The following is a 23,273-nucleotide window of genomic DNA, read 5'->3' on the forward strand; positions in this document are numbered from 1 at the left end:
TGTAATGCCCAAAAAATTGAACAGGTGCAGAATGAAATTTGTGGTTTGAAGCAGTAGATGCCTGGTGGGGGCAGTGAAGAGCCAGTCGTCTAGGTAAGGAAACACCTGGAATCCGTGTAGTCTTACGTGAGCTGTGACTCCTGCTATGCATTTGGTGAACAGCCTTGGGGCTGTGGTGAGACCAAAGGGCAGCACTCTGAACTAGAAATGACTGGCTCCTAGCCAAAAGTGGAGAAACCTTCTGGAGTGTTTGTCCATTTTTGTGTGGTAATATGCATCTTGAAGGTTATAGAGCACATCCAATCATTTTCCCTCTGGAAAGGGAAGTATAGACTGAACCGTGACCATCCAGAATTTTGTTTGCTGAACAAACTTGTTCAAAAGGTCCAGTACTGCTCTCCCGTCCCCTGTCTTTTTTTGGCACCAAAAAGAACCTTAAATAAAACCAGGATCCTATCTGGTCTGCTTGGACTTCTTGGATTACTTTTTTCCTAGCAGCCTTTGAACATCTAAGGCTGCTTGGTCCCTCTGATTGGGTAGTAAATCTGGGATTTTTCTTTGTGATCTTGGGAAAAGAATAAAGGGGATATGGTAACCTCTGGTAATAATCTTCTGCACCCAAGTATCGGAAGTTATTTGTAGCCAGGCTGTTGAATGCAGTGAAAGCCTTCCCTCGACTGCTTCCAGAGGTAAGCAATAGGGCCTCCTTTCAGGAGCGCTGGTAGAGTTGTCCAGAGAAGAAGTCTCTGGAGCCCTGATTTTGTTTTGTGGGCCACCTCTGCCATGGGACCAGCATCTTTGATTAGAGTTCCCCCCTCTGCCCCGAAGGGAGCTACCACCACGTGTGTCCTGAAAAGACCATTGGGACTTCTTAAACCACAACTTTCCACTCCTATGATTCCTGGAGTAGGAGCGCTGAGGAGTAATAAAAGTATGCCTACAACAGAAAGGGTCTTTCCATCTTTTTCGCACCTGGCTACTGTTTCTTTGACTTTTGGGCCGAACAAGGACAATCCGTCAAAAGGAGCATTGATGAAGGAAGACTTGAAAGGTTCCATGAACTCACACAAACGCATCCAGGCATGACGCCTTACGGCAACACCTGAACCCGCTTGCTCTGGTTGTTTCTTCAGCTGCATGTGTGATGAGCCCCATGGATAAGTTTTATATAGACTCCAGGGTGGCCAGCTGAGAAGCAACTTTATCCTGCACCTCGTCAGACACAGCTCCAGTGAGGGTATCCGATAACTCCTTAATCAGATCCATCTGGAGTCTAGTGAAAGGTGCCATAAAATTCAAGGACCTTAGGTAGACTGTCAATGAAGCAAAGACTCTCAGTTAAGTGGATAGACAGTGGAACTCTCATCGGCGAGTTTCTTCTTGGTGGATGTTACCACCACCATGGCATCTACTGCTAAACATTTGGACCAATGTTGGTGGTCTTCGGGGGCTGATAAGATATTGTTTGTTCTCCAGGTAATCAGCTCTAGGGAATCAGGGGCCTTCCACACCCACTGCATGATCAATTTAATGAGATCATCAGCAGGTGGGGTCACCCAGGAAGTAGATGGATGAGAACCAATGGCTTGCAAGTACACAGATTCCTCAGAAGTCAGGTCCTTCGGCTTCCGGTCACCCCTCTGTTTAAAGATCGTCAAGATGTCTTCAAAGGAGACATCTTCAGGGGGTGACCGGGGGGGAATCCTCCCCATCATCGAAGTCCATGTCTTCTGTGACAAATTCTGCCAAGGAATCTAAGTGCTTCCTCTTGCACATCATCTTTTGTGGTGGTTCCTCATAGGGAATCTCTGAGGAAGACGCTGAAGAAGAGGGGCCCTGTACAGGGGTAACTTGCAGCTTCGGTGTTCGCTGTCCCGATGTGGAGGATGGTGGTAGCTCTGGACCATAAGGTACTGATGTATGACACTCCGATACAGAAAGGGCCAGATGAAAGCCCACAGAGGCTAAAGCCCTCTTCATGACTTGGAAGGCAGGCCCCCCAGAAGAGGGATAGCAGCCTGGAACAGAGAAAGACGACCTTGGAACTGAGGTCACACCTTGCTCCGAGAGACCACCCTCTGAAGCAGGAGCCAGGGTAGAGCCCACAACCGTCAGGGCTCCCAGACTTAAGGACTACTCCAAATAAATAACAGGAGCCGATCCAAAACCCTTGGAACTGACAGCCAAGCTATGGCCCCAGGAATCTAACGGTCCCCAGGGAACCGACGATGTCAGAGCAGGCCATTGAGCCAAAGAGGGTGTGCCCATCAGCCCCAGGACAGCTGGCACCAGGGAAATCAAAGTGGTGGGCTCTAAGCCTCCCAAAGAGGTCAGAGATGGAAATCTGGAGGAGTCATTGGAGACAATACCCCAACTTCATAAGGGAGAGAGGTCTAAGAAGGGGCAGGAAGACCCCTAGCCACCAAAAGCTGATCCACCAACCTCACAATGTCTACTTCAGAAAAACTCCTGGAAGATCGAACAGACAACCCTAAGGGAGATTCTTGCCTTTCCAAGAATGGACTGGGAAGTTGACCTACCAAGGGGTCTATGGAAGGGGAATACCTTGTCCTGGGTACATATGTGAATTCAGACTTCGGCACCGAAGGGGCGGGTAGAGTCTGCTGTGGTGCAGATGGTGACATCGGCACTGACTGTGAAACTAAAGAAGCCAGTGATGAATTTCTTGGTGCCATGGAAACAAAAGCCTGTACCAAAGATTCTCACTCTGATAACCTTGGAACCTTAGTCTTCGGTTCCGAGGATACTGACGGGACCGACGACTTGTGTTTCTTAGCCACCAGTGCCGTACGGGAAACTGGTACCGAGTGACTCCTCTTTTTGGTCTGATCAGACTTAGAGGAAGGATCTGGCTTGGCGACTCTTCTTCAAAAGAAGATTTTAACAGTCCTTTCAAAATTAATTGGTTTTCTCTTTCCACCAGGGCCCTGTAAGATCAAATAATCTTGATCCAAGTAAGCTGCACCCAAACAGTAAATGCAAGAAAGACGTCCATCAGAATTAGGCATCTTTTGCCCACAGTCTTGGCAATGTTGAAAACCAGAAGTGCCCTTATGCTTTTCTGCCATGTTGTCTTATGGAAAAAAATTAGCCAACCGGCTAAGGAATCACTTACACACACACACACACACACACACACACACACACACACACACACACACACACACACACACATGCAAAATCCGCACACAAGGATAGACGAAAAGTCTACCAACAAGAGGTACTGTAAATTTCAAAATCGTTAATTTATCCAGTAAAGAACGATCATATGAAGATTGTTGTGTATTAAGCAAGGGGTGAGCGAACAAGATGGTTATGATAAATGAAATTAGAGACTATGTAAGGAAGTTAAATTTAAGTACAATATTTGGATCACAAATGCAAAGCAATTGTGAAATGTATAAACCTAGGTGCTATAACCCACCATTAATCAAAGAATTATAGATGTTTCTGAATGTATATGAACTGCAGATGCTTGAAATGCTAGACAATGACACAAATTTCAGATATTACAATCTAACAAAAAAAGAAAAGGAATGCTTTGATGCTTTAGTCAAAAATGAAGATGTACTGATTTTTAAAGCTGACAATGGTATTGTTAGATAGAAGTGAATATGAAAGTAAAATGAGAGAAATGTTATCTGATTCAAACTTTTACAGACCTATGAGTATGTCTGAGGTAAAAAAGGGATTTTCTTTAATTGATTCCTGTATAGAGAAATTGTTCTATACAGGGAGAATTGATGATAAAATGAAAAGAAATTTATCTAACAACAATCCAAAATTAAGTAGGATCTTTGGTATCCCAAAGATCCATAAAAATATCGACTTTCGACCGTTAAGACCTATAGTAGTTAGTAGAAATAGTAAAACAGAGGGAATGTCAGTGTTTGTTGACAAGCATCTACTAAAGGTAGTACCAAAGTGAAGCACTTATATAAAAGACAGTTATGATTGCATAAAAAAACTGGAATAAATTTGTGTCTCAGATTCACACATATTAGTTACATTAGATATAAATTCCTTGTATACTATGATTCCCAATAAAGAAAGGATGGAAACAGTTAGGGTAGAATTACTAAAATCTAAAGAATTCTCCCCAAATACAGTGGGACTATTAATGGAGATGATAGACATAGTTCTGAGTCATAACTATTTAGAGTTTTATGATCAAGTATTTGTACAAACGAATGGTGTTGCAATGGGTGCTGCCCTAGCCCCTAGCTATGCTAATGTGTTTATGCAAGGTTGGGAAACAGCCAATATATTAGAAAGTGAACATAGCAAACATATAGTCAAGATGTTAAGGTTTATTGACGATGTCCTTTTAATATGGGATGGCACTGTTAATGAATTAAATTATTTTTTGAAGTATATTAATAATGTTTGTTCTTATATATAATTTACGCATAACTATAATGCAGATAAAATTAATTTTTTTAGATTTGACAATATATAAAAAAGAAAATAAAATTATTTCTAAGATTTTTAAGAAAGATTTTCAGAACAATATGTATCTGCATTATTCTAGTTTACATCCTAAAAGAACTAAGACAAATATAATTAAGGGACAACTAAAAAGGATTAGTAACCTAACTAAAGAAGATGAAGTGTTTGAGCTTGAAGCTTCTAATTTTTGTAAAAGAATGAAAATTAGAGGATATCCACAGGAAGAAGTAGAAAGGGTGTTCTCTGATGAATTGAGAAAAATAAATAATATAGAACATGACCATGCAAGTGACAAAACACCCTTAAACTATACGACAGCTTTAGCTATACAAAATAGTACTGATTCCAGTACTATAGTTAGAAGGAACTGGGGAATTCTTAAGGGAAAAAGAGAAATTGCAGAGAAAATATGAAATGCACCAAGGTTTGTACAAAAAAGGGCCAGAAATTTTAAAGACTTTTTTCAAAGTAAACTTAATAAGGGTAAAGAAGTTAAGGTACGAAGAGGTATGGTTAAGTGTTATAATTGCAATTACTGCCAATATTTATTTACTGATAGTGGTGAAATATTGGTAGGGAAAATAGTAGTCCAGGTCCCAGGGAGGTTTACATGTAAATCAAAAAATGTCACTTATTTATTAATGTGTTTAGAATGCAGATCATTTTATGTGGGGAGAACAAAAAGAGAACTATACAAAAGAATTTATGAGCATAATTATGCTGTTAGTAATGGAGACACAAAAAAATGCTATGAGCAAACATTACGCTGATAAGAAATGTAAAATCAATTTCAAATGTATAGTTCTGGATACAGTGGATACAGTGTATCCTAATGTTAAGATAGTAAATGTTGAAGAAGAATTAGGTTGGTTGGAATATTGTTGGCAGGTCAGATTAAATGCCTGTTTCCCTCCAGGATTGAATAATAGGGAAGAATTCAAAATGTATTTGAAAAGGAAGGGGTTGAAACACTAGAAAAGTTTTTATAAGCATAATTTTATATTTTATGTCTGTGTGTTTTTAAATGCTAATTGATGTTCTAAAGTGATGATTAACGAAGTATTTAAAGTCTGTGTTTTTTATGGTAAAGCCATTAGTCTGAAGAAGTCTCTAGCATGAGAGACGAAAACGCTTACTACTGGCTTGGATTAAATTCGAACTTGAAATCCTCCTTGCTGACACAGCGTTTTGTTTTTTATTCTGTTTTTGAGTGACTTGCTTGCTGCTGCCTTTGGATAGTCTACCAAAAATGGTAGAGAGGAATACCAAGACTGGTAAAGAAAATCAAAGAAAATGCCAACAAATGTAATTTAGAAGTACATTTCAAGGTAAGAGAGGAAAAGGGGAAGGTTACCAACAATGGTAACAAAGATACCATGAGGTATTAAGCAGTCACTCAAAGGATAGACATGAAAAGGAAAATATATAACTGTAAGGACTGAAAAATGGTAGAAAAAGATTTTAAAGTAATACATTTTTACTTAGCTGGAGAGTAACAGCTGACAAGTCTTGCTACAAGAGAGGCAAATTAGATCTATGGAAATAGGGAGAGGGGCGTTGTGGGTAGAGTCTTCGCTTGACAGTTTTTTGGCTGGTGCACGCTGTATAATGGCCGAGCCGGTTCCAAGAATCATAACTGAGTTCCATTGGTCAAGAATGAATGAAAACTGACAACATCAGATCAAACGTTCTAAAATGACAGCCACACCCACAGGCTAGAAACACCCAAAAAGAAAGGTCATTCATGCTAAGATGCATGATGCAGACTGTGCCTTTAGTAAATGTTATCTGATTTTTGTCTCACCTTTATAGCCCTCCCAGCTAAGAAAATACTTGAATGCTTTCAGTAAACATTTTCTCCAAGCCATTTATGAGACTGTCTTCTGGTGACATGCAAACCAGACACAAACTGCTAAGGGTACCTTGTTTACCAGAAAAAAAGCGTTATTATATTCTATATTCTTTTCCATTTACATGTTTTTGTAATATACCTGTTGCTGGACAAATCCCAGGGTTAACCCAATCATTTGCTTATGCAAGCATGAGAAAAAGCACACTATTTTTTTTTTTGCCATGCTCTCTCAACCAGACCCTTCCTTTCTCCTTTTTTCCTCACATTGCAGTGCCTACATTTTTTTTAAAATGAACAGGTAAAAAGAGAGAAGAAGGGAGAAAAATAAATCACAAAAACACCTGTTTACATTAATATCCCCATTACATGAAAAAAAGAACTGAAAAAGCTTTACTTATTAGCTTGATAAGAAAATCATGCAACATTTAAACATTAACATTAAGAAAAAAAAACAAATTTTGTTTTACTTACAGTTAACTTTCGCCCTTCTCCTTCCCTCTCCAAAGTAGTTCGCCTAAGCTTAATGACATAATGTAGGGCAAATGCTTTAGAGTCCCCTACAAATTTAGCAAAGTCCACAAAAATCCAGTATTTCCAAATCCTCTTGTTTTGCTATTTCACAAATATAATTATTGATTTGTAATCTCATATTTATTTGTTTACAGGTAACTGATGTTATTCTCCAAACATTAATAACATGAAGCAGGGTATAAGCTTTAAATTTCGCCACAAGTTTAACAAAGTCCAAGGAGGTTCAATATTTTCAGATTTTCCTGTTCTTTCATGTTTCACAAGAATAATTATTGCTTCATCATCCCAGAGATGTTGATTTCCAAGTTACTTGCTTTAATCCTGTTCATCTCCATCTCCCAAGTCCTATCTCTGTTTCATTTCCAAAATATTCCAGATTATTCTAGTCAATTCTTATATTTTCTTCCTTCTCTCAGGCAACTGAAACAGTGGAAAAGAATTCACGGGCTCAGTCTCTCTGTAATCCATAGCACCAGGAGAACACGAAGCAGAACCTCCTTCTGATTCATAGCTCACTCTTTGTTGGACAAACGTTGTATTCCTTCCATAGCATGTACTTCATCAAAATATTTTTTGCCCCTCCAGGGAAAAACACTTTGAAGATGGCTGGGCACAGCAGTTTGAATCTTATGCCTGCTATTCGACATTCCCTAAATAATGGGATATATTTACTCCTCTTCTGCCTGTTGTACACTGAATAATTATTCTGCATACACTACTATCTCTCACTAGCTCTCACTTTTAGCACTTTATCTTTCTGCCACAGTTTTGTCAAAATCAGCTCCTTTTGTTGATAAGATTACATTTTTACTATTAAAGGTATAGGCTGTTTTTTAGTAACCAGATTTGGAGCATACACATGATGTGCCCTTTCAATTAAAAGTTCCTGTTTTGGAATACCAGTCCAGTTGCTTATTTGTGCTTTCATAAAATTAATACAGTCTGTTTCTTCCAACTTGTCTGGTACAGCATAAAATCTCAGGTTTTCCCTATGTGCTCTGTACTCTAATTCTAGAATTTTTTGAAACATCCCCTCTTGTGTAGTCTCATATTCAGCCAGCCTTTTCTTTATTTCAACCTCTGAGTTTTGCAGTTCTGTCATCTTATCTAAATATCTGTTTAAAGCTTCTTCCATTTTTCCAGCCTTTTTATTGTTTGTGTTCATATATTTATTCAGTGTTTCATTTATTTTAACCAGGTCTGTGTGTTTTATACTTTCTCTAGGTTACTGGAAGTCATGTCTGGAACTTGTAGTGCTTCTTGAACCACTGCAGTACTCCTCTCAGTCAGTGCTTCTTTCTCACCTTTTGTAGCTGAATCTCCTCTACATCCTTCATATTTCTTTCTTTCCAGCATCCAGGCATTGCACTTACTAGCCAGTTACTGAAATTTACCCAGAAATCTAGGTCCACTGACCTTCTTTGCTAAGTTTCTGTTTTCAGATTGGGAGAGCCAGAATTAAGCTGTTACTCAATGTGCAGCCATGTTGGAATCTTCCCCTGAAACTGAAGCGTCTGTCATTATTTAGTGACTTCAGTCCTCAATGATTTGGCAGACAAACACACATTTTATGAGGAAGAGATTAAAAATATGAAGCAAACATCTGGACATTCTGTGAATATCCGGATAGTTGAAATGTAAGTGCATATTATAATCTGCACAGATAATGTTACCATCTATCTTAGAATGAGCACAATAGCCAGTCAGAGCAGAATGCCATCAGCCATATGACAATACCCATTGTTCTCATTCTTTGTGTATTTATGTATTAAGACATTAGCACGTACCTTCACACTGTGCAGGTGCTATTATCACACCAACGTTACAGTAGTTTCAGCAGGTAGACAAAAACGAAGATTTTCTTGATGCCTTGGCAACATTATCTTCATTATCATGATATCATTTCTTATCATTATCTTGTTATTTCAGCATACAACTCCTCCTCAGCAGCAGATGAGACACCCCCCACTTTTTACAAACCTTGATTTTCTGCAGCAGCCCCATCAAAAAAGATGAAAGGCATGGGGCCTTTTTACTTTTTCATGTGAAATAGTAAAAAGAGTTAATGCACTTCAAAAGAGGACAGATTATGGCTACTGTAGTTTGCAAAGTCAGATCTTATAACATGACAACAGGCCTGTTATGTAAGACTTAAATCCCCATCCTACTTCCTCCTCACGTCTGTGCTGTTGTCACATATGCATGCATCTCTCTTACACACACACACACACACACACACACACACACACACACACACACAGTTCACGCGCGCGCACACACACACACACACACACACACACACACACACACACACACACACACACACACCTTCCCAACTACATACCTAATGTGAGTTGAATTTCGGATTCTTCCCAAAGGTTCCTGAGCAGGATTACTGTAGAGTGTGGCTTTTGGATTAGTGATGAGCACAGCAGGCCACACATCAAATGAGAGATCAGAGAAGCTGAAGAGATCATGGTCAAAGGCTGCAATACGATACCTGCCAATAAATTAAAAGTTAAAAAGCAATAGAACTCTCAAGTTAAGATATCCTTAACTCTGCAACATATAAGCCTAATTACAGCACTCACACTTATATGCAGCACCAACCTGTACACTCCCCCTTACTTTAATTTTCAGATACTGTTAATCTGATTTAAACTTGGCTCCCTTTTACACTACAAGTATGACCAATTTATTCTGTTATAATCTTTTTACCGTTATGAATGTCTGTTACTATTTTTTTCTTTATTGTATTATACAATTTTCTTTCTACTAACAAAACAGTTTACTAACAATTGAACTTTTCTCCCTGAGCCTCTGCTGAAAAAGGGTTTTATGCCCAGTCGGACTCTCCTGGTAAACAAATGTTAAATAAATAAAACATGCCATTAATTTCTGCTTCACTGATTTACTTGAAGCAACTAAAAGTTATGTATGGTACTCATTTTGTTTACTTATCTGATTACTCGACAGGCATTATGAATTAAATGACTATATGAAATGTGATACACACCTACATATTAAGTATGGACAGGAAAATAACACTATGGAAGCACTGTCTCCTCTTCATCAAGGCCTATGGAAGAACAATCTTTTTTTTTCACCAAGGACTAGAAAATACAAAATAAGTTAGACTTGCTATTAACAGCAAACAAGTGCCCTACCAACTACACAAGTCAAAATAGTGCAATTTCAGTGGCTTAGCATGGAGCATAGTTACCTCTGATGCTGTGAAGATTACATACCAGTGGGCTCCATTACCATACCAGATGCACGGATTCATGTTTTGGTTCTGACGCTGAAGTGCATCATTAGGTAGTGCTGTATTGCTAAGCTGCCATCTTTCAGATGCAATGTTATTTAAAGGTTCCATATGGCTTAGCTGGTAAACCTAAACCTATGAACCTATGGTAGCTTAAGTGGATGTTGAATGTCTTGTGCCACTTACATGTTTGAAACAAAAGGCCGTGCTTTTTTTCCACTCTTCACATCATTTACACAGCCCAAAGTATATATTTTCTTGTATAATTCACTATAAATTCAATATGTATATATTATTCAGTTCATTACCGTCACCTTTCAAATCTTATGCCAATGCAGACAACACTTATCCCAAATAATTCTCTCTTAATGTTTGTTTTGTTATGGAATACATTACTGCTTTACCTAAACTGTTACTTAAATTCCTTGGGTGATCGTATGACCAAAATCTTATAACTTTTCCCTTATTTAGCCTTATTTATTCCCTTATTTAATCCTTTCAAACTACATCTGGTTTAAAGACCTCCCCATAAATCCTTTGATCTTTCACAATAAAAAAAAATATGTTCCCAAGTTTCATTCATTCTTATGTGGCCACACAATCCCTTCCCTGACTTTTATATTTAATTTCCCTTTAGCAGTGATTTTGGCAAAAGTCAGCTTCAAAAAAAATCTTGTAATGCTGATGTTTATCCAAACTGATATTCCTTTGTTTTTTTTTTTTTTTTTTTACAGATTTTTAAATTTTTTATCTCATGTTATTTATCTAACTTTAAAAAATAATCTCTAAAAGTCTCATACTGTTTTCTCCTATTTCTTTTCTTTTTCTCCTTCACCTAACTCCATAATCTTCCAATATTTATTTCTATATCGGTCTTTCTCCCTCATTTCACAATTCCCTAACGTTTCTTTACATATTTTCTTATGTATTTTAACTGTCAAACACCCTTCTTCTTTATAACATTTATCAAAAAATTCTTAAAGACACAATAAGTACCAGCAGTTGCAACACATTTAAAATTATCTTCCTCTAGACTTTTGCATGAAAAAACATTTTTGTTTGTTTGTTCATTGCTTTTGATTACCATGAAAGTTCAAGTGAGCAAGGTACCCCTTTCCAGGGAGAGGCTCAGGAAGAAATGCTTCAATAAAATTACAAATGAAAAAGTGGCAGTACATATGGATAACATACTTGGTATTAGGCAATTTTACATAGACTGAACATAGAATAATTAATTATTGCAGGCATTAAAGTATCACTTTAACTAATCATAACACGATACAGAGTAAATAAAATGATAGTGGATGGAAAAATGTCTATTAATGAAAGTATACAGCAAAGATACATATTTATAAAGGGCACAGTGATTCAGTGGTAAGTGTTGTAGCCTCATAGCAAGAGATTCTATGGGTCGATTCTTGACTGGGCCACCTTCTGTGTGGAGTCTGCATAGCAGCCCTGTGTTCACGTGGACTTCCTCTGGGTGCTCCGGTTTCCTTCCACATTCCAAAGACATGCATCTGGAGCATTTCTTCCCAAGCCTCCACTGAAAATGGACTGTCTCCCAGTCAGACTTTCTCGGTAAACAAATGTTAAATAAATAAATTTGGGAGGAGCATACTGGAGATGCAGGACTAGCTGGACAAGGTATATTAACACCATAAAAGTTAAAAAGTAAATTAAGGATGTAATACAGAATGCAAGACATGTAGAAATAACGCAGAACTAGAAAGTAATTTTAGGATATTTTTGAAAGTGTGAAGGGTGTTTGCTTTATTACGGATTGGGAGGTGTTAATTTATTTCATTATGGATAAGAATGCATTTCAGTGTTTCGATACACTTATGGAAAAAAGGGTTTTTACCATGGGTATTGTTGGCTTTCTGAGTCAGAGCTACTAAGCCACACCTCTGAACTGTCCATATTTTTGGTCAGTTCTTCATAAAATTTGTAGTTTTCTGGCAAATCACTGAGGACTGAAATCCCTTAATAATTATATATATTTGTGTTGCAGACTTCTTATACTTCAGAAAATTCATGCTAACGCAAATCCTCTTATTCTAGCAACTTTCTAAGTTTATAAGAGCGATATTTAACAAATATCCCTATTGCTGTAATTTTGTCCTTCCATGATTTTAAGCTTTGTCCAGACTTTCTGTGTTAAGATGTTTAGAGGTATGAGCTAAGCACGGGTCATTGGTCCATCTAGTAAGGGTATACTACTGCAGATGGATGGCTATGGGTGGTACCTGCTCTGTATAGATCAGCAAGTTAGGGAGTTCAATTCAATTTAGTTTTAGTGATGAAGGAGATAGGACAAATCAAAGTAATAGTATGAATGACCCTTTAGAGTATCCCCTACTCTGCAGGTCGGAGAGACTAATGAACAGAAACCCACCCCAATACAACTATCAGTATTTTTCAAAGAGGAAACAAATGGGGGGGCTGACTTTACTTCATGATTGCATTACAAATGGTTTTAATTATACATACGAAAATTATAATGTTTTTAATTATAGTAATATTGTATTAACTAAAGATCATTTCAACTTATTCTGAAAGGGGTTTAAGTTTGTTTCAAATAGGAAATGTGATATAATGAAGTTAATACTGGACCTGAAGATGTTTGTGCAAAACTTAATTTAGAAGTAATGCTTGAGGGGACAAGATTGATGAAGAAAGAGAGTTGTATTAAGCTAAGGAATACATTTAATCCACCCCTTCACCCACAACTGAAAATTTTTGAATTAGTGATGGAGAAGAAATTAAAGACAAATGTATATAAAAAAAGACTTCGTTACAACCTTTCGAAGGACAAGAAGAGGGTGTTGGATGATATCAGGTTGAATAAGAACATAAGAATGATGAAACCCGATAAGGGTGGGGGGACAGTTATAATGGGCACATTACTATATGAAGGGAAGATGCTGGACCTATTGCGTGATATGCATAAATATACCAGAGTTTCAAAAAATTAAATTAACCTTTCATATAAAAAAATTGATGTCGCCTCACAGCAAGAGGTTCCCTGTTTCAATTCTTCTGTGTGGAGTCTGCATGTCCTCATTGTGTTTACGTGGGTTTCTTCTTGGTGCTCTGGTATCCTCCCACATTCCAAAGACATGAAGCAGGTGGATTGGACACTCTAAATTGGCAATACATGTTAGTGTGTTATATGGAAGTACAACAGTGGCAGGGCTAGCCACATGGTGGTGTGAAACTTGGCTCTACATGATAGTCGCTACTGAATCGACACCCTGAATCCATGTGCAAAAATGAGAAAAGGGGGTTGTAGATGGATGGATGGAATGAGATCTTGAATTAACTTTGAAGAGCCCATGACAACAGTAGACAAATCTTTCTCTACACTTTCTGGATGCACTTATACTCTCTTTTTGAATAACTCGATAATCCTGTCTTCACTAATCAAATTTTTGTAAAAGCCATTTTAATTTATTTCTGAACCTCAGCTGTTTCTTTCATTCTCGTTAATACCTTCCTCAACTGTAATATTTTAATTTCATCTTGTCCATACTCTGTCCTTTAAACTTTTATAGGTTCTTCACCTACTTTAATACCTACCTTCAGCCTTATCTTATTCACCATACCCTTTACTCTCTTTTAAATTCCAGTTTAATCCAAATCTTACAAACTGTTTTCTCACTAAGTAATTTGTCCATCTACATATTCTTATTTATCAGAACAAAATAATCTCTATATAATAAAATATTTGGAACTCCTTGGTCTCATTCAGACTGTTGTTTCACTACCTCATTCTTATATGTAAACCCATCACCCCCCATAGCTCTCAACTTCTTAGAGAAATAAATCTGGGCAAAGCCATAAATAATGGGGTGACAAAGGCTCAAAATAGGGACAGTTTTTAAATACTGCTCTTACAAACTTAGAAAGTTGATAGAACAACAAGTTTTGCATGAGCATGAATTTTCTGAAAGGTAGAAAGTCTGAATCTCAAATGAGTGTCATTATTTTCTGATTTCAATCTTCATAAATTTATCAATGATTTGCCAGGAAAACAGACCAAACTTAAGAGAAGAAAATCTGTACATGTGGGAGGCACCCCCCCCCCAAAAAAACTATTTTATATATGTTTCTCAAAAACAAATTGCTTCCCATGTCATACAATAGGTTCATAGGTTCATACTAGGCAATCTGCCCTCGGGCATTTATAAGCCTAGCCAGAGTGTGTTTGGTTTTCACCACCCATTTTAAATGAATTTTGCTATGCCCTTTTTCGAGGTTAGTATACTGTGCCTCTGTCTAACAGTGACACAGAAGTGATACCCGGGGTAAACCTATGATCTCCCATCCACTATTCAAGCTTCCTCTTGAATAGAGTCAATGAGGGACTCTGCCTAACCTGGACTGGGATTTTATTCCAGAGTGAAGGGGGCCTCTGGGTTATGGATCTGTCCCTCCAGCATGTCCTATTTATTTCAGTGCTGAGGTTCAAGTCTCTCGAGCGCGTAGCTCAATGGGATTTGGATTTTCTGAGGTGCAGCATGTCCATTAATTCCGGGTTGGACATGGCTTTATACGTCAGGCACAGATCGCCTCTGAGCAGGAAGTATGCCACTGAGTAGAGCTGGAGTTTCTTTAACCGGGCAGCATATGGCATCTGTTTGAGCCCTTTGATCCTCTTGGTGAGGTACTTTTGGGGTCTTTCCAGTTGCTGCAGGTGTCTGGTAAGGTACATCCCAAAAGGGTCATTGTACTCAATTATGGGCCTGATGAGGGATGAGTAAAGAGGCACGATGACCTCCCCTGATCTAGATGTGAATCCCTTCATGATTAGGTGGGCTATATAAAATGTTTTTCTAACCACTTTGGCCACGTGGTTTTCAAATGAGAGATTGCTATCAACTTGGGTCTCCAGGTCCCTAATTACTTCTTCCGTACTTAATGGATTACCACCTATGTGGTAATTTGTGGGCACTTTGTTTTTGCCAAAGGTGATGACTATACACTTTTTGGCGTTTAGCTTGAGGCCATGGCTCTGGCACCAGTTGTCTGTTTCTATGAGGCCCTTTTGTAGGATGCTTGTGTCAGCTGGAGAGTCGATTATGATGCCTAGTTTGCAGTCATCTGCGAACTTGGTCAGCCACAGTCCTTCCGTGTTGGCCTGTACCTCCGAGAAATATATACCAAACAAGAGATGTCTCAGGACTGAGCCTTGTGGGACGCCACTTGTAACTGGTTTGGAGTCTGACATGGCTCCAGCAATTCTAACCATGTGGTTTCTGTCCTTGAGCCAGTTTGCAACCCATCTAGTGACATAGGGGTTTATATTTAAGCTGGTGAGCTTATCTATAATGCCCGAGTGGGGTACTGTATCGAAGGCTTTTGCTAGGTTCAGGTAGGCTGTGTGGACCACCTTCCCCTCGTCAATGGCCTTGGTGACTGTTTCAAAGAAATCGACCAGGTTTAAGAGGCAGGATCTGCCTTTAACAAAGCCGAACTGGGTAGGATCCAGTGTCTGTAGGTCCCCAATATCTTTATTTATGAGGTCCATGATGACCCTTTCCATAGCTTTGCAGACCAAGCTAGTCAGGCTTATGGGGCGATAGTTTCCAGGATCCGTTGAGGCACCACCTTTGTGGAGAGGGACCACTGTTGCTGTACGCCACTCTTTGGGCACATATCCTGTAGTAAGGCTGAGATTGAACAGTAGTTTTATGTTTGGGTTTAGCTCTTCTTGGAGTTCATGTAGGATGCAGCCCGGGACACCGTCTGGTCCCATTGATGCTGTGTTTTTTCCTTTGGAGAGGGCGGCTCATACCTGAGCATCTGAGAAGTCAGGGGGGCAGCACTCTGCTGGGATAGATATTTGCCCTTTTGGTGGGGGGGGGGGGCAGAACGTTTGCGCTGAACCTGTCAGCTAGGATGTTGGCAATGTCTGTGGGTTCGGTGTATTTTTTGTCATTTTGGACTAATTCTGAGCATATCTGGGAATTCCCACCCAGGTTCCTAACATAACTAAAGAAAGCCTTGTGATTATCCTTAGTGTCCTGTGCAATTTTTCTCTCGAAGCTGGCCTTAGACAATTTTATGAGTGCCCGTAGTTTTTTGCTAATACTGATCAGAGATGCCTTCCCTTTTTGGGATTTTGCTCTATCATGTAGTAGCTTCCACCTTCTATTGTATAGTTTGTTTATGGCTGGAGTCCACCAGACAGGACGTCTGCCTTTGGAGGATTGGGTCTTGGTTTTATTTGGGATTGCATGATCCATACATTCCTGAAGGTGTTCATAGAATGTGTTTATAAAGGATTCTGCGGTCTGGGCCATATTTTCCACAGGTCCGGGGGCTTTGAAAGATTCCACCTCAGTTTTGAGCAGTGTGAAATTTGCTTTAGAGAAGTTTTTCACTGTGGTTTTCTGGGCAGGGGGTGGGGTCGGGATGTGAATATCCAGTGAGATTAGTTTATGGTCTGATCTTACCAGTGGGGGATACACTTCTGGTCTGGAGCATAGAGCCCCCATGTTGGTGATGATCAGGTCCAGTATGTTTTCCCCTCTTGTGGGAGTGGTAACAAGTTGTTCCATAGCATCTGAGTTTATAAATTCTAGGAACCTTTGGGCTAGGGTGTTGGAGCTAGAGTAATGCTCCCAAGTCTATGTTTGGGTAGTTGAAGTCACCCAATATAATGGTGTTTGGAGAGACCTTCATATTTTCCAGTGTTCTCAGGAAGGCAGAGTGGGGTTCCTGGGTTTGGGAGGGTGGTCTGTAGCAGGCTATAAACTGGAAGGCAGTTTTACCCACTGTTAGTTGCACATGGATAGTCTCTGATGCTTCGTGCTGTGCCACCAACCTGGAGGTGTGGGTATCTTTGACGAATATTGATACTCCCACTCCTTTTTTGGTTCGGTCCAAGTTTTGGGGCCGAAAAGCATGGTATGAGGTATAACCTGGTAGTGCTGGGGTGCTCTCGGGAGCCTTGAACCAGGTTTCTGTTACTGCACAGATATCGATGTTCTCCATGCTAAGCTTTAAATACTTACTTTAATAATACTTTAAACAATTTTACGTTATACCCTATAAAAAGTTTTTTCTAAACCTACCAGTTTCTCAAAGAATTAATCTCCTCAGTCACTTCCCAGTGTCATCATTGTATTTCTCTTGCACAATTTTATTTCTTTCTGTCCCTCCTGCTTATCTTGAAACAGCCTTTTCATGCTTCTTGTTTAGACTATTTTTAAAAAATCTGGCCAGTATTTTCAGCCAGTAATTATTAATGTGACATTCTCCAATTTTAAGGTCAGCACAATTCATCTTTTTCCTTATGAGAATTAGAGAAAATAGTTCATTTCCCTCATGCTTTACACAACTGTTCGTTTAATGATTTTTCAAAAACACACTTATTCACCAGTAAATCTTAATTCAAAAGTATCATATCCTTCTGGTGTACCTTCTTGCTTATTTTTTATTTATTTTTTACTTTTTTTCCCTTAAAATGTCTTATTCTACTATCTTTACAACTTTCTCTGCTACATAACCTCTTTCTCTTGTTTCAAAAAACTTTTCTTTTTAAATATATTTTTCTCATTAATTAATCACCTCCATATTCTTATTCTGTATAAGAAATAAATTATATGCACACTATCATCATCCCTTCTCGGTTTCATCACTCATCCATGTCTACTCTCACTTCATCTGACCATCGACAAAGGTCACAACTGTTCTCTTGTTCAATAATTCCAAATCCCTGCATCCTATAATCTTCTGTCACTCCTTACTCTATTTCCAACAAACTTATTTTTCTCTTATATTTAATTATTCTCTTCCAAACTATCACACATATCTTTCATTCTTTTTCTTACCATCTTTTTAACCCACTAATACTCTCTTTTAACATCTATTCTTGTTACATCCAACATAAAATTCTCTCATACACAATATACTTTTTATTTTGCACAAGTAATGTAGTGCTTTATCTCATAACATGTTTTCCCTACATAAAACTGTAAAGTTGTAGGAGAAGTAAAAACTATTACTTCATAGGTTCATAGGTTAGTACTAAGCTAACTGCCCTTGCGAGCCATTTTAAGCCTAGCCAATTATCCCTTGTGGGACTCAAGCCCTGCACCTTGCGTTTGTAAGGCAAACACCTTAACCATTAGGCCACCCTCCCAACCCCTCATGTTTCTGATTTTCACACCACTTGACCCTACCACAGATATGTTTATCTTTTCTGTTCCCTTTAAAATATTATCACCCTCACTTATTTTAATATTACAATTAATACTCCTTTTATTTCTTTTTACCTTAATCCTCATTATTTTTTCCTTGTAACTTAGCACAATTATAGCTCCAAACCAAGAAAGAACGAACAAACTTGCACAAATCCAAATGACTGCAGTAAAACCTCACAAGTAGCTCACCAAGTAGTCCAATAAAGTTAACTAAATCCAAGATGTGGACCCCAAATAGCCACTCTGGAAGTATTGTCCAGTTTAATTAAGCGCTTTTCGTCTCCTTGCTGGAATCTTGTGTTGGTCTCGTTAAATTATAGTTGGTAGAAGTAGTAGGAATAGCACAGGTGTTGGGAGAATTACTGAGCATGTCCCACAGCTGGTGTAAACAGTTACAACCATTTACAACAGTCTTACTACTAGTTCTTAGCTCCCCCATTGCGTCCAATCTGGTAGCAAGGTCTTCTACCTGCTGGGAGAGCATACCAATGACCATAGTTAAATTGCCATGTCTCCATTCTCAGTACTTGTTACCTGAGAGCTACTGTTGCTCTCTACTGCCATCGTTACAACACACGAACAGTCCAAACCAAGAAAGAAGACAATGAACAAACTTGCACAAATCCAAATGACTGCAGTAAAGCCTCACAAGTAGCTCACCAAGTAGTCCAATAAAGTTAACTAAATCCAAGATGTGGATCCCAAATATCCACTCTGGAAGTATTGTCCAAACAGTTTAATTAAGCGCTTTTCGTCTCCAATCATACAAAGACTTCTTCAGATAAACATTCCACCATAAAGTCTTACTTTAAATACTCCCACACATATGCATGTGACAAACTTCAACCAATAAAACATCCTGTTTCCTACTAACACTAATCCATGTTATGTTTAAAAATGTTGTTAAAAGTCCCCGTTTTTCCTTTTTACATTTTTTGTGTATAACTATGTATATATGCAATTCCAACTAAATACTAAAACCACATAATTATTTACGTCTGTTTAAACTTTTCAATTTCAATATACATAAAATAGAGTAAATTTTGTTGATTCCTGTGTACTGGCAAGCATTTGTGCTTAACTGCCACAACAGCTGTAATCTTTGTAACAGGAGGCAATCGAGTCCACCTCTTCCATCTGTTTGTATCTGATCTATTACTCGGAACTTAAACTTATGTTCAGGAGATTCTGCAATGTGCCTAGCTAGTGCATTGTCTAATTTTTTTCTGGCTAATACTAAACAATGTTCATATATCCTTTCTTTCAAGGCTCGGTAGTTTTCCCTATGTAAAACACTGGGCACTGTTGGCATCTTGCTAGGTACACTATCATTTTAGATTGACAATTAAATTTTTTCCTTGCACGGTATTTCCTACCTTTAATGTGATATGTTTGCCCAGTTTCCATGTGTTTACAGTAGTTGCACATTTCGCATTTAACCACTCCGGGGTTTCTACTTACGTCAGGGGCTTGATTTTCTAACAACATTTTAATATTCTTCCCCTTTCTAAAAATAATTTGTGGGAGATTGGGAAGTTTTTTTACTAACAAAAGAATCGCTTTGTAATACCTCCCAATTCTTATAAATAATATTTCTCAACTCGCAGGCATCTATACTATATGGGGTCACAAAACTGTATTGTGTGTAATTTTGCACATTCCTATCATTGGCTATATACGTTGAAGTGTTGTCTTCGTTTACTAGTGTTCTTTCATGCCATAAAATTTGTTTGTAAACTCCTCTGTTGCTTTTATTTTGCACTTCACCAATAAGTTTCTCAAGTAAGTCATGGGGGTAACCTCTATTACTAAACATCTCTTTTAAATTTTCGCATTCACAATTAAAGTCTGTTGTGAGGCTCACCATTCTAGCCGCTCTAACCAGCTGGCCCTTAACTACTGATCTTTTTTTTTGGTAATAAGGGTGGCAGCTGGTAAAGTGGAGAAAGCTGTTCGAATATGTCTCCTTTTGGAATATGGTACTAGTATATCTACTGTGAGTTCTATCCTTTCGTAGTTCAATGTCTAGGTATGAAATCTTGTGTTTTCCATAGCTAGATGTAAACCTCAAAAAATCTGTAGTACTATTGAAATAGTTTAACACTTCTTCGGCTACTTTTTTGTCACCTTTAAGAATGACAAAAATGTCATCCATAAGTCTAGTATAAAAGTAAATCTTTTCTTTGACATGTGGAATTTTCCAAATTAACTAATTTTCCCAATGTGCCATGACTAGGTTAGAAAAACTTGCCTCGCATGGGGAGCCCATAGCAACCCCCGTTTTTTGCAAGTAGACATCATTATCAAATATTATAAAGTTGTTACTTAAAATGATATCTAAGAGTTCTTCAAGTACCCAATATCAGAGGTAGGGGCCCCCAGTTTTTGAAACCTATTAGACACCCACTCAATCCCTTCTTGGTGGGGTATGGATGTGTATAACTCCTTTACATCAATTGTCAGAAAGTTGAAATCTTCTCTAAATTCAATTTTGTTCACCTCACTTAGGAATGATACAAGTCCTTGCTAATCTGGTTTTCTTGCCTAATGTATTTCTTCAAAATAGAATCTACTACTTTTGCACTAGCAAACGTAATGCTGTTACGTGCATCTACTAGTGGTCTCATGGGAGGGTCTTCAATACTTTTATGTACCTTAGGCACTCTAAATAATAATGAGATTTGTGGTGCAGCCATACTTATGTAATTATACATGTCTATATCAATTTTTGCTTCAATGAAGAAATCGTTGAAGTAAGCCTTGATTCTAGTATATGCTACATTTAGCTCATTTCTTGATGCTTTCACACAAGTCTCACTCTCTAGTAATTTTTTTCATTTTGTATTTGTAGTCCTCGTTGTGCATGACTATAAGCTCCCCTCCCTTGTCAGGTTTCATAAACCTAAGTGGCAGTTTTTGCACCTCATGAATAGCTTGCCAGTCTTGCTTTGTAATGTTACATTCACTTCTTGGTAATTTTTTACTTTTTACACAATACCTAAAATCAATTTCACACATTCTTTCAAATAAAGCCACACTGTTGTGCAAAGGTGGATTAAAAGAATTTGCTATGTGAAATTCGCTCACATTATGCTCACTTGGACCCATAATTACTCCTAAATTAACTCTCCGAGTAAACAGTTTTAAGTCTACTAATGTTTGGGCGAGGCGTGCTTTAGTCACTGGAATAAAGGTCTGGCCTTTCACAAACAGTTCAACTAAATCGGGACCAATCTCCATTTCCAAGTAGTTGAAGACTTTAAAATCGTTTTGTGCATTAAATAAAATGTTACAGTACCTCTTGCTTGTAGGATCTATGTCTTCTATTTCCTCTGTTTCTGCTTGTTCTTGTAGCATTGTACACCCCCCCCCCGTGGGTTGTGATTCTGAGTTAGATGGTGAAAATTTGTGTTGTTAATATTATGCTGATTCCGATTGTTGTTAGATGAACGTTGACCTAGAGGGGTAGAGTTGTTCTTTTCTCAAATTAGTTCACTCCTTGTTACCTCAGTGCTGTTACTGTTAACTGTGTCTTCGTGTGCTTCACTTTGCGGTTCTCTCGTATTCTCTTCCTGGTTGGCGAACGCTCCTCCCTGTCCGGTTTGTGGGCCAATCGAGTTCCACACTTGGGACAAAGGGGTTTTGGATAAGCTGCACCGTTCCTGTAGGCAATCTTGTCACGGTGCATTTTCTTAATTTTTGTAGCACGGAGTTTCTCTATCAGTTGGTTAACACTGGTAAATATTCTGTTATATTCAAACCTATACCGTTCGAAATCAGCATCATTTTTGATATCCTGATCTACTTTTTGTATGTCCATAGATAGAACGTCTAGGTTCACTTGATAGTGTTTAACCATTAGTCCGAGGAGTTCTAATCCGTGCTTGTCAAAAAGTTTTATAAGTTCATGATGGAATATTGACCCCTCTTCAAGCCCAGTTGGATATTGCCAGACCCTAAGGCCCTTCGGAATGATGTTTTCCTTTATACACTCTTGGAAGTAGGCTACTTCCAATTATAAATTTTTGTATTTAACTAATTTGTGGTCTAATGTTTTGAGATTATCCAAAATGTTAAAATTACCTCCAGCCGGGTTCTCCTGTTGCAAAGATAGTTCCTGGTTGCTGAACGTCACAGGTTCGTTCAGCCAAGTCGATATGCTGGGAGTCCCGATAAGCCCCAAGGTGTTCTGCAGGCCTATGGTGTTACCACTTCGGTTGCCAGTTCGGCTGCCTTCCTTATTGGAATCTTGTGTTGGTCTTGTTAAATTATAGTTGGTAATCGTAGTAAGAATAGCACAAGTGTTGGGAGAATTATTGAGCTTGTCCCTCAGTTGGTGCGAACAGTTGCCGCCATTTACTAGTTCTTAGCTCCCCCATTGCGTCCAATCTGGTAGCAAGGTCTTCTACCTGCTGGGAGAGCATACTAATGACCATAGTTAAATTGCCAATGTCTCCAATCTGAGTACTTGTTACCTGAGAGCTACTGTTGTTCTCTGCTGCCATCGTTACAACACACGAACAGTCCAAACCAAGAAAGAAGACAATGAACAAACTTGCACAAATCCAAATGACTGCAGTAAAACCTCACAAGTAGCTCACCAAGTAGTCCAATAAAGTTAACTAAACACAAGATGTGGATCCCAAATATCCACTCTGGAAGTATTGTCCAAACAGTTTAATTAAGCACTTTTCATCTCCAATCATACAAAGACTTCTTCAGATAAACATTCCACCATAAAGTCTTACTTTAAATACTCCCACACATATGCATGTGACAAACTTCAACAAATAAAACATCCTGTTTCCTACTCACAGTAATCCATGTGATGTTTAAAAATGTTGTTAAAACTTCCCATTTTTCCTTTTTACATTTTTTGTGTATAACTATGTATATATGCAATTCCATCTAAATACTAAAACCACATAATTATGTACATCTG

At 38.4% G+C, this 23,273-nt stretch overlaps 1 protein-coding gene across 1 annotated transcript in view; it reads right to left on the bottom strand.

Annotated features, from left to right (window-relative positions):
- Positions 1-23,273, bottom strand: part of TMEM62 (transmembrane protein 62) — a 462,564-nt gene that overhangs the window by 193,669 nt on the left and 245,622 nt on the right. The window contains exon 6 of the mRNA XM_044073516.1: positions 9,198-9,353. Within this exon, the coding sequence (XP_043929451.1) occupies positions 9,198-9,353 (156 nt within the window). The remainder of the gene's footprint in view (positions 1-9,197; positions 9,354-23,273) is intronic.

Source organism: Protopterus annectens, chromosome 6.part0 (assembly GCF_019279795.1).
Source record: "Protopterus annectens isolate FY-2018-M chromosome 6.part0, PAN1.0, whole genome shotgun sequence".
Classification (NCBI taxonomy): Eukaryota; Metazoa; Chordata; order Ceratodontiformes; family Protopteridae; genus Protopterus; species Protopterus annectens.